This window comes from Lepisosteus platostomus, chromosome 24 (genome assembly GCF_059453375.1).
Source record: "Lepisosteus platostomus isolate fLepPlt1 chromosome 24, fLepPlt1.hap1, whole genome shotgun sequence".
NCBI lineage: Eukaryota > Metazoa > Chordata > Actinopteri > Semionotiformes > Lepisosteidae > Lepisosteus > Lepisosteus platostomus.
Window position 1 is genome coordinate 17,678,323 of NC_142634.1, and position 12,857 is coordinate 17,691,179.

A 12,857-nucleotide genomic window follows, 5' to 3' on the forward strand; every position below is an offset into this window, starting at 1 on the left:
AAGCCAACTAACCCACCAGCATGTCTTCGGACTGTAGGAGAAAATCCACTCAAAGAGATGGAGAACACACAAACGCCGTGCTGTCACCCACATCGAAATCGAACCCAGGGCCCCAACACGGCGAGGCAAGAAAGCTAACCACTGTGCCACTAGCAGCACTAAATATATATATATATTATTTTTTCAATTACCCCCCAAAAAACCAAGAATACGACAGATGTGTGGCTGCCTTATATCAAAAAGCCTTTCAGTGTCTCATTAGAACTACATCCAGAGGGGAACAAGGTGAAGATCTATCATCTAAATTAAGGCTCATCATGAGGACTTTCTCTGCACCTGACATGGACAGTACAGTATACACTAAGCAATAACGTGTGCTTTTGGAAATCATTATACTGGACACATTACGAAAGGTAATCAAAGGCAATATTCTATTCTTAAATTAATGGCAACATTATAAAACTGATCAATATGGAGGCAAATGTAACTAAATTCAATAATGGACAGGCTGTGGAGTCAAACTATCACAGAAAACAAAGGACAAGTAAACTCTTATGACAAATCTAGCAATTGTCTTGTAACACAATACATTTCCAACAGTCCAGGCTGTTGGACTGCATAGTAGACTTTAAAAATGTGTGGAACTGAAAATGAATGTCAGTAAAATAGGTTATTGTTAATTAAAAGTATATGCAAAAAAATGGCAAGTCCTTTCTTGTTATCTGCATTATTTTTTTGGTCATGTCTCTGAATCAGTTTCACTTTATTTGTAATTTCAACACCATTGAAAAAGGTGCCGATTGCCCATCTCCCAACCCATTTACCTTGAATTTAATTCCTGTAGTTCCTTAGTTTAACTTACAAGGTCTTTTTGCTTCATTAAGTTTAGGTATTTTTATTAATAGTTGAACAAATGATGTTATCACAAATTGTCTTAAAAACAAAATAGAGCAAAGCAAGTATGGAAATTTATCACAAGCAGTGTTTAGAACTTTCACGGTTTGCACAAAATATAAAATAGTTAGGCTTTACTTAAGATGTAGGATTGTCATTATAGTTATACAACATGGTTTAAACAGAGATGCAAACTCAGGCCAAGAAGTGCCAGTCCTAAATATTACAAAGAATATTTGCAGGCTGTGGTATGAGCCTCCCCTCCAGCTTAATGCAGATGAGTAACGTTGATGAGCAGTGACCTGAGCTAGCATCATTGCTGTCCTTTCTTAAGATGACCTGTTTTTCTAGGCTTCAACAGAATGCAAGATTTTGCTATGACACCTTATTGAAAGACTTCAGCAGGAGTAGCACACATGAATGACATCACCCAGCCAGCCTCCCACCCATACAACCAAGCCTACAAAGCACAGTGGACTCAATCCAACACTATTAGCTTGTGTGACAGACCTTACTGTATATCATTTTACAACGGAAGATGATTTTTGGCTGGAGTGGCTGAAAGAGCAATTCCACTTGTGTATATATATTAAACGGCATAAACATCAGCTCCGATCAATGTTTATTGATCAGAGGAGTTATTACTATGAGGGGCAATGTGCTTCTTTTCTCATCTTCTCTGTGAGATTGCCATGGGAATGTACAGACAATACCAAGTAACTACAGGATAGTGTGGTAAGGTTTTAAAAGAAGGGTAATTTGACTCCTGAGTATTTCGACAATGTGGTACACAACCCCTTAAACAACAATACATTCAAACATGTCGCCCCCTTGTGCAAGCTGCTAACAGAGCCAAGAGTTACAAGAAAACCCCTCTTTCATTTAGCAAGCCTGTCCATATTAATAACTTGGAAGTTGCATTCTAAAAACGCAATGACCAACTACTACTAAATGTCCAATTCACCATGTAGGAAAGTACAATTCATATACTCCTGTAAGGGCCCAGGACCACTTTATGTAAAAGAGGAAAAGTGGTACCGTTTTGCCAGTAAGTGAGAAAAGTGTCTAGCATGTGCTCCACACCTACACAATGTCAACAGGTAGGGGCAGATCAGCTTCCTTTGAGATCACAGCCTTTACAGTTTAAAAGCAATGACAACTATGTAACTGCTGATGACTAGAGGAGTTGATACAGTAATTTGATACGAAAAAAGTCATCAATAAGCTGTGATGGGCCATCACTCCACTAGAATATATGCACATACTGCAGCGCAGAGCTCCTCCAGAGACTTCAAGCAAGCAATGCCATGAATTTACACATTGCCCACTGCCTCCTGAAGCAGGAACGAGATCAATGCAGTGCCACAGAGCCAGGGCTGTCTCAGCTTTGGGCAAACACTTAAGATACCCCCACCTGCTTCTAAAATTATATTCCTCTGTCAGTCTGTTGCGAATCCAATACTGGTTCAATCTTATGTGATGAGCTTAGCTCTGAAAGCTCCAAGATCACTTATAAAAGTCTAGCCCCTCTAGCCTGACTGTAAAACTCTCAATAGGAGAATCCATATATGTGGGGCAAAATGTGTTAAAATTGCATGTTAGAACATGTCTTAATGTGATTGCATGTCAGAAGACAAGAATCATAAAACAATGCAGTTAGTAGAAGGCACTTTTGTTTTGTTGGTTTTAATCTTTTAATTTGCCACTAAATATTTTGAAGTATAATAACACATGACTAGATCTGAAGCCTAGGTGATGTCCATCTATTAAGTTCTGAAAAATTATTTCATGATGTAGCTTCAGAATCTGGTGATGTTTTAGCTGAAGCAAGGAAATAAACATAACTACACTCACTGCACAGGCTGCAGGTAAATTTCAGAACGGTTTTTAACTTTCTTGCTACAGCTCCTCGCAGTTCCTCCTTGCTTCTTTAATCAGACAAATCATGTGACTTTGTCATAGTCTTTCTTTAGACATACCTACTCTTGCAACTTCTTGTCATAGCGAAAAATCTCGGCTGTTTTCTAATGAAGCAAAGCAAAGATCCTGCCTTACATATTTTATGTAAGAGTGAAGAATTGAAATATGTCTTCATTGAAAATAAAAAAGAGAATTACAAATCAGACAAAGCATCATGGTTGTTTTACTCAATATCACACAAAAGGTTTGCCTGCGCATATTTGCTGCTTTTGGAGAAGTGTGGCCACCACCTCATTAAAATTTATTTTACTATGGGATTGTTTTATGGTTTGAACCTGAAACCTAGCAGAGAAAATGGGACCCAAGATCTCTTGTTCATACATTTCTACGGATTGCACACTTTCACATTTTGTGCTATAACATTTCTAAACATGCACTGCAGTTATGATGGTTATAGTGCACTACGCATACATGAACAAACATGTAGATCCCTCTATAAACTGGTTTATTACAGATGACAAACAGATCACATCCAATACTGCCTCTCATCTTTCATGGGAAGCAAAGAAAGTACTGAAATTCATTTTTATGCTCTCATTTCAGTGGGCATTAAAATAAAAATGCTATCCCACACAGGCACACACACCAACAGCAAGACACTCTGAAATGCAAAAGGAGAACATACTCACAGCAAAACCTGTGAATGTAAACACACAATAAAAGTCACCACGTGAAACTGAAAAGGCCTGTGCATTCATGCAGAGAGTAAAAGTCAGGTTTGCATTTTTCATTTTTCCAACTACTTGCTTCCACTGAAACCCAGAGTAATAAAGGATGCTGAATTAAACAGGTTTGGAGCTGAGCAATCAACATCACTCGAAAGATACGAGCTCAGATCACAAATAGAGTAAAAAAAGAATTAGTGACTCAATACATGCATTAAGTTAAAAAGCAACTAACCTTGAGTCGCAATTAATGGAGTTTTGCCATTTTTGATTAAGAAACTGATTGAATCAGCTTGAAATAAAGTAAAGGGAAAACCATGTGATCAAAACTAAAAAAAAGGAAAAATTAAACCTCTAATCTTAAGATATATGTAGACTTAAGAGTTTGTTAAATTCTTTTTTGTTAGATACTTTTCATGCATACATGCTTAGGAAGTCTTAAAACCACAGAAATGTTTGGACACAAGCACAGAGCTAGTAAATGCATCAAGGAAAACCCAATAAATACACAGCAGATCACGTACACTCAGAGAGGCACAAATGCATTTACACTGTAGAGCACAAGCATACCTAGCGAGGCAAACACACACCCAATTCCTCACACTCGCACACACAGGCAGGAACACAGGGAATCCAGCAGTGCAGGCAGTGTGTATAAATACAGAGTGGCTGCTGCTTAATCTCCACTTCCCAACGGCAAGGCGCACAGCCGCTCCAATCTAGTATTGCAGTCACGCTCTGGGCTGCTGAACCACAGCTTCCCCGTTCTGTCCTCTAACACACACACAGACACAGACACACAGATGGGCCAGCCACTGTGGGAATGGAGCCACACTGCCCCCTGCTGGCTGACACAGGCAACACTGAGAGATACAACATGCATGACTACTTTTGTATAGGGTGCGTGCTTACTCTAAAAGCCTCAAAAAGCAACCCTGTCATTCTTTTACAATGTTTCCCCCAATACTATCTGTTTTAACAGTACTTCTCGGGAAACCAATTAACTAACATTACAAATGCTGATCCTCATCCCTTCCGCAGAAAAGTATGTAACAAAATGCTTTCCCTGTACTAAAAAAAAAGCAGAATAGTAAATGTGCATTTGCACAACATAATGTCCCCGATATCAATGCTTAAATAACAAGGGAACCCAAAATTATTGTGCTCATATTTGGAATCTGAAGTATTCTGAATACTGCACGACTTGTGTTCAAAGGTACTCACTAACATACTACAACCAGATGGTAATAATGAAAATGTTTGCCAGGATGTGCCTCCAGGCCTCTAGGCTTTTGAAACAGAGGCATTTGAACAATATCACTTAACTGTGAAAATGTGCGGTGCAACGCAGTAGGCTCTATTTCTTTTGTGTTTCCAAGAATGTATATTCTACTTGAACATACTAAAGGAATAGTATATATTTCACCAATGGTGAAATACGCCCTATTCCACAGCACTGTCGATGGCAGAGAGAAAACTCCGCGCTCTTTTTTAAGCAATGTTACTCACAGATCTCCGAGGTAAGCCGGTTCGAACGAGTGAGCTGCCTCACAACAATGACTGGCTTTGTTTTAATGAAGTTACACCGAGGACTGGACTGCTCAGCCCCGTCAATATCCAGGTGCCATGGAAAGATAATCTGGGTAGATTCCCTGATGTGCCTTTTGCACATCTAATAACGCTGTTGGCACAGTGCAGCACAGCCACTGCCCTTCATGTCAGACCCGGCTGCTCAGGAAATGCCTTCCTGCCAACGACTAGGAGCTGCGCACAGCAGTGAGGGGAAGCAGCAGCAGCCTAGACTCCGACATCCGGACATGGTCCGTGAAACTGATGAGGAAAAACATTTGACGAGGGGAATCCGAGAGGCTCATCCAGTCAGGGCACTCGCTCGGAGCACAGACTGAGCTCTATTGTTCAGATGCTGCCATATCGAGGTTACGACAGTGGTGGGACCCCCACCTGGGGGGTCTACGATCCACCGAGTCCGAAGAACTGGCAGGGCTGTTGTGCGGAGCTTCGCGAGTTTGCCACATGACTGAGTCGTGACGTGCTCGGGCACCTGTGAGCGTGCACTGGCTTCCGAGAGAGACGCGTTCCTCCTAAAATTGCACAAAAACATATCTTCCTCAGAGGTAATGTGCAGCTCTCCGTGTGAGCATGGTGAGCAGAAAAGATAAGGGATGGATCAAGTGTTGCACTCACTAGCCCTCATTTCTGCTTTCCACATTTAAGCAATGCAGCAATGAACTGAGGTGAGGTGATATATTTCAGTTAATTCCATCTAAATAAAAAAATATATTTGTATGATGCACATTGATCAGGAAAGCAATTCAATCGTTAGCTCTTTAAATTAACTGTGTAATCTGGACTGAATTAACACTCAAGGTACAGCCGTGTTTCAAGGTTTAGCAGCGCTCCGAGAGCCTGTACACAGCTGAAACCCTAGCTTTCACAGAGCCCGCTGTGCCCATGAGTTGGCACAGAGGCGAGGAAAGGGTTAAGGAGCCCCGCTCTGTCACATCGCTCTCACTGCGCCAAGGCCCATTAACCCCGCTATATCACAGCAATGCAGCCCCATCAATTACAGCATCAGGAACATCGATAGAGCGCCCAGGACTGAGCCCGGCTCACATAAACATGACAAACCACCACATAAAACCGCCGGGCCCGCTCCCTGCTTCACTGGGCCGCGGTGGCAGCGCGCGCTCGCAGTCCTGCCTCGCAGAAGGGCCGATAAACAAACACCTCCCCCCGCACAGCCACACACACACCCTCTCGCTCTCCGAGGTCAAGAGGAGGCCATGCAATCCATCAAGCCCATCTGGTTTTGAACCAGCCTCAAAAAACCTCAAACCCATTTCTTACAAGAGCCTAACGAACACGCTCACAAAGTTTTCGGTGAAGGGAAGTATCTTACCACTATAGTGTAAATCACGTCGATGAGGTAAGATTCTACCCTACTAATTTAACAAACTACATTTCACAAAAAAATTGCATTTTAAAATAAGTCAAGTTAATATTCTTACGTTGTCCCTAAGCAGTAACAGCTGGCTCCTGCCCTTTCTAATATTCTGAAATTAACTTCCATTTTAAAGAATTCTCAGTTAGCAAGACATCACCAACCCTTCTCCTGAAACGGCTGTGCCTTTACTGTGGTTACACGAGTAAAAGGTTCCTAATCACATACACAAGGAACTGCATTAAGGCCTCTTCATTACGCTGCATTTCCAGAATTCCCTCCCGTGTTCTTACACACAGCACATGTGGCGTGTCCAGTGACGAGGACATGATGTCAACAGTAGGCTCTTCTTCCCTCTGCCCACGGTAAGAAACCTGACTGCGATTCATGCATGACAAAAGGAGCAGCTAAATAAGTATTTCTATTTTCAGAGCTGGTACATAAGTAAAGACCTTATCTTACTCTTCCAGTCGTGCCAAAAGTTCCCTAACTCCTGGGACAAGCCAGGCACAGACTAGTACCAGCTCTGACAGCAAATAAACTTAGCTGCAGCCTTGACATACCATAGACAGGCTGCAGTACACTCAGCATGTTCCAATCAGAGACCAGAGTACTGTAGACAAATAAGGCTTAAACAGGCGAGAGAATGAACGGATTGGAATCTTGCTTTAATTTTTATTGCCATTTTTTAAATCAAATTTCCAGTTGATAGCTGATGAACACCCCAATGTGACTACAACATTCAAAATGGCTTGCGGCAGGCCAGCATGAATTAGGATATCAGTTTCAGCTGACCTGCCCCTAGAGATCACTAGGTGTAACTATTGTGTGTGTTCACACATGTATTATTGCTTAATTAGATACCGAGTCTCATTCTCACATGGGTTTAACCTTAGACTAAGCTTTGCATTTAAAAGGGACTAATGGTGATACCTGGTGTTGGGTTGTTGAGAGTAGGTTTTAGTTTATACATGGTGATGAGAGTAAATACATTTTCCAAGCACAGCACTTTGCTTCCCATTGTGAGTTTTCCATGTGCTGAGGCATCACCTGCTGGGATGTAGGCCTGTCACAACACCTTTCTTCAGAAATACGCACTACCACAGCCACCCAAAACTGCATTCACACTGTCCCACAGAGCCCGCAGCAGTGATACAGCCACTTGGACAAGTGATGCAGCTCTCATAGGCAACACTGGAAGATACTGGCAAGTCCTATCACGTCACAGCAAGAGCCCTTTTACACACAGTTCTATTATAACTGTAGGTTAATACTTGAACATATGAAGTAAACAGTGCAATCCACTTCATTAAAATAAAAATACTTGTACATATCGTGAAATACTATATAACTTGTGATTTTTTTCCACACAGATGCACAAAATAAGCAGATGAACAACGGGCCAGACAGATATTTAGCAGCTACAAGTAACACAAATTTCAATTTCTGAATTCACACCTTTGGCAGCTTGTAAAACAAGAAGAGAGAGTGAGTTTATATAAAAAAATACCAATACACTCTGAATATTTCCAAAAAGAAGAAAAACAAAATTCAACAACTGCTCTATATTACTCAATCAAGTCTCGCAAGAAATGTATCTTTTTATTTACAATGGAGCTCAATTTTTGCAATGCCTTTACTGGCCCTAGAACTTACAAACTGGCAATTATGAAATCTTCTCAAAAAACCTACCCGGTTTATAGATTATTCTGATTATCTACTGTTCTGCAATGATCTGAGAAGAACTGGAACGCAGCCTCTTGAGGTCTTTTGTCCACAAGTGTCGGTCAGAGAGGAGTTACAAGTACAGAACATATGACAGTCTGCTCCACTCCCTGCTTGAGCTCTGCTCTGTGCTCAACAGCTTCACACGCAGACCTACAATTAATCTAAATCAGTGCTCTAACACACGAAGACAATGTGCTTCTCCCTCCCAAGTCTAGTGAGAAGATGTCTTCGGCTGAAAAGCTCTGTTTTCCCCACACTCTCTGAGCACAGCTCCCTTCACAGCCCACTGAGCTGCAGGCAGGCAACTGGCCTGGAGCCCCCGCTGAGGCCAACAGAGCAACTGTACACCTGGACCGTTCAGTGATGAGTCCATCGTGTGCTCTAAAGGATGTATTGAGCAACTAAACAGAACATTAAAATATACCGATTTTATTGAATCAATTAATATACGGTTGAGTGAAAAACAAGTCTGCTCCTCTGTCAGCAAGCTCCCCTTGTATCACAAAAATAGGGAAACTAATTTCATAAAAACTCTTGAAACTGATGCACACTGAGAGTAGAGGGGAAATTAATAGCTGTGCAAGACCATGAGTGCTGTCGGCCTGAATGTTTTTGCAGAAAACTGAAGCCAAATATATGGGGTTTCCGCTGTAACTCAGTCTGCTGTGATAATTTACAATACTTCAGGAAGAAAACTGACAGTCCTGCACATTCTTCACGACATCCACACAAATCGTTTAAGTGCTGAACTCAGTCAGGAAAGGCAAAACGGGGTCAAAGCAGACTTTGCAGGTTTCGTATTGAAAGCAACAGTTTACCTGCACCGAGTCTATGGAAACCACACTACCGGACCCCACCCTCACAAAACCCTCATGTGGACTGATGGGAGAGACTGGAACGTCAGGAGGTGGCGACCGGCGGAGGTATAGAGTACCTGAAAAGCTCACGCAGCTCCTTGCCGGTGGCCTGGAAGGGAATGTTGCGGACCAAGATCTTGGAGGTGGTCTGTTTCTTTGCCATCTGCTTCTTCCGAGAACTCACCACGACAGGCCTCAGGACACAGAAGACAGCCCTTATCCAACCAGCCCCACACTCTGCACTGCTTTGTATCATGTACTTCAAACAAAAAACACTTGGGAGAAAAGGTTCTCCCCAAACGCTCCATTCACATATCGGCCTACACGCTGTCTCTCCATGGTCACAGGGCCACTTCCATGCCATGTGGGTGACAAGATCGGACACTTAGTGCTCTTACTGTAGTTAGTATTTCCTGGTCCTTAAGCCAGGCAAGCAAAGACCCCGCACAGGTCAGCATATAACACTGCTGTTTTAACACGTGTACTGAAAGAACAATTCAATGATTGGGCAAATGTTCCTGGAATTTATTGTACATAACTACATTCTTCATATATTTCTAAACCCCAGGCAACGTCATTAAAGGAAGTCTCTTCAAGATCTCTGAACATTTGGCTCATTCAGATTTGCTCATACTTACTTGGTTGCTCGCTCTGAGATCTTCACCTCTAGTTGATGGTCATCTACAGTGCAGTGCTGAGGGGGAGACAGAGGCTCATTACTTACTTTCCACAATCTCTAGGCTGAACTTTTTACTACACTTCAGGTATGCAGCTTTCCAGCTGTGAACTTGGGAACTGTGAATTAAAACGCATGCACTTCCAGATAGAGGGTCCACATTTTATATAAGTCAGCCTGTTCTCACTCAGGCAGCTGCTGTTGCACAGCAAGACAAACCCATTTCATCAGTGACACCCCTGGCCAACTGAGAATAAGAAAACGGGTGGCAAAGCCAGGATTCAAACCTGCAGCCAGCAGGCTCTGAGCCAACACATCTTTCCCTTCCCAGACGACTGTGACTGCAGCTGCCTGCGCAGGCCCATGATCCTGAGCGCTTTGATGGCTACCTGCTCTAGAAACTGTTTGCAGTAACTGAGGGAGAGGAAACAAGGTGGAATGGGTCTCTTACCTGCAACTGTCTCAGGGCCTTCTGTGCCGACGTGGGGGACTTGAACTCCACAAACCCGTAGCCCATAGACAGCAGGGCACCTGGGAGAAGGAGGAGAGATAAGGAATCTGAAAATTCCCAACAGGATCATGAAAGCTATGAACACCCGTTACACTCCTTTTAAAGAGCTGACAGCAGGTGAACGTAATTCTTTTACAGTTTGTAGCTCTTATTGAAACGTCTTACACTTTCTGTGTCTTGCTACTGTTTAATTTAAACCAAAGTACAAGTAAAACAGCGGCTGAAGGGATTAACAGGAGTGTAAGGCAGAATGAAATGGTCACACAGTTATTCTGTAGACCATTTCTGTTTCCTCACACTTCCCACAGAAGGGCTGCTGTAAAAACTTCTTCTGATCTACCACCACCTTGTGGAGAGAAGTGAGAGAGACTGAGGAGAAAGGTCGAGTATTTTTTCTGCTTTTGTCATCTTCACTCAAAGCCAATACTTTTAATAAATATCCGTAGTATCTAGAATTATACAAAGGAACACACTGGAATATGAGGTACAATTCACCCTGGAGAACTGAATTCTAAAAGCCAATCATCTTCACTTGCAGCCATACTTAAGACACATACTCCAATATAGAGAATAACTCTGCTGGGCCCTTTGTGTTTGTAGTTTGCAGTAGTGTTTAAGCCAAACCTGCTCTGTCCTTCTTCTTAGAGATCGTGCAGCTCTTCACTGCTCCACACTTGGAGAAAACCTGCAGAGTCAACACAGAAGCACGCAGTTCAGAGTTCCTTCCTTAGGCCTTACACAATGTAGTGTGGAACTGTTAATGTAAAACTTAAAGATGATTGTAAACGTAAAATGTAAAGATAAACCTCTTAAAAGATTCAGCTGCTCTTTGGCACTTGAAACTCAAGGAATACTAACAGAGAATATTAAAAGCCACAGTTCAGCTTGAGGTTTTTTATGCATGTAGGCAGAGGATTCAGGAACTAGCCAGCTACATTGCCGATACCGTTTCCTTTAAGGCAGTTAGAAAGGATCCCCAATCCCTAACTACTAAATCAGCAAGACAGCCGAATGGCCATCTTCTCTTCAGTAACCTTTATTATGCTCTGCTTCCTAATGAAAAGTGTTTTTTTTAATCACCTGGTTCATTTGAATTTATTTTCCATTGTCAGACAGACTCATATTCCTGGCAAGTGTCATGGCAACTCAGAACCTACAGCCGATGCACAGAGCACAGGGTGGGACTGCACCACAGACAGGATGGCAGTCCATCACAGGGTGTGCACACACACACAGGGCCAATTTAGAGACACCAATCAACATAGCCAGCGTGTTCAAGGGAGGAGGGAGGAAAACAGACCACCCAGGAGAAGTGCAGTAATGCACACAGGGGCACAAGCAGACTCCATACAAGAGGAGCCCATCCCAGAGCTGAACCCAGGCTCCTAGAGCTGTTGACCACACAGATGTGAGTTTAAACTGCAGCGCTCAGTCAGCCATGCAGAGGAACTGCAAGGGAAAACGGGTGAAAGCTGATGCAAGTAGCGAATGTTTGGGGTGGGGGGGGGCTGAATACCCTGTACTTCCACAACAGTCCTCAAAGTGGCTGGATCTCACAGCACCTTAGAAACAGCTCTGAGATACTGTTTCTTTCTATAAACTAATGATGCCCGACTTTCCCTGCTAGATGGCAAACTAGTGGTTTTAATGCTGCCAACATACACTTTTCAGCGTCTCCTCTGTGGTGCTAAAGCTGAGGTTCTTGATGAAGAGCGTGCAGCCGGGAATGGACTCCTCCTCTTCCTCACTACTCTGAGCCTCAGCAGCTGTTTTCGACTCCGACTCTGGTACTGGAGAAAAAGAGGGGGGTAGGGGTTAAAACAGGAGGGCAACAACAGAATCTCCCCTAAAGGTCGCCTTCATGCTGAAGTGATTCATTTAATGAGAAGCTGGAATTGCAAATGCAACATATACAACTGAATGTGTCTCGTCATGCTGCAACCCTGAATCTGATTAGGGTGGCTGTAATTTGAATCAGTAACACATTTACTCAACATTTAAATTTCCGGAAACATTCTCCCAATGTAAATAAGTAACATGCAACACTACACTTTTATCCATGAACTCTTACTAATTCTGCTTGTGAAGAACGTTGATTTGTGGGATGCGATTCTCTCAGAGAGATCACCACACACTTTAATGAATACAGCACCCAGGAACTACACGGACCAGGACCTGACCCGCGCTCACACAGGTGTGCAGACAGCCGTGCGACAGGTGGAGCAGTGGGTGCACAGCAGCACTGTGGGAAAGGGTGTTCATCTGTACACGACACAGCTCTGTAACAGCAGACGGAGGGAGTTACCTTGCTCACTGTCTGTCGGTGGCTGCTCTTGCTTTGCAGGCGCAGGCTGTGTGAAGACACCCATCGGAGCCCACTCCAGATAGAGGGGCACGTGCTGGAACTGCAGGGGGACAGGCAGGATTATGAAAGCAGGAACCCACACGCTCCATTGAAAACTTGTTAAGCAGTGCAGTCTCAGGGTCTTGATTTTTTCACTTCTCAGACAGCAGAACGAGTTGTCATAGAGCTTGTAACGTTGTAATGTAATGTCTTGCAGTGTAAAAATTTACATACAAGTCT

General features: G+C 43.0%; 1 protein-coding gene across 9 annotated transcripts in view; it reads right to left on the reverse strand.

Annotated features, from left to right (window-relative positions):
• rbm19 (RNA binding motif protein 19) overlaps positions 1–12,857 on the reverse strand; it is a 50,467-nt gene that overhangs the window by 24,317 nt on the left and 13,293 nt on the right. For all 9 annotated transcript variants that reach the window (XR_015929853.1, XR_015929854.1, XM_088618433.1 and 6 more), the window contains exons 16-21: positions 12,579–12,678; positions 11,936–12,063; positions 10,898–10,958; positions 10,214–10,293; positions 9,725–9,780; positions 9,164–9,280 (exon numbers count right to left, since the gene is read on the reverse strand). Coding sequence is in view for 7 of the 9 variants with exons in the window: in XM_088618433.1 (XP_088474559.1) it covers positions 9,164–9,280; positions 9,725–9,780; positions 10,214–10,293; positions 10,898–10,958; positions 11,936–12,063; positions 12,579–12,678 (542 nt within the window). In the remaining 2 variants the exon portion in view is untranslated. The remainder of the gene's footprint in view (positions 1–9,163; positions 9,281–9,724; positions 9,781–10,213; positions 10,294–10,897; positions 10,959–11,935; positions 12,064–12,578; positions 12,679–12,857) is intronic.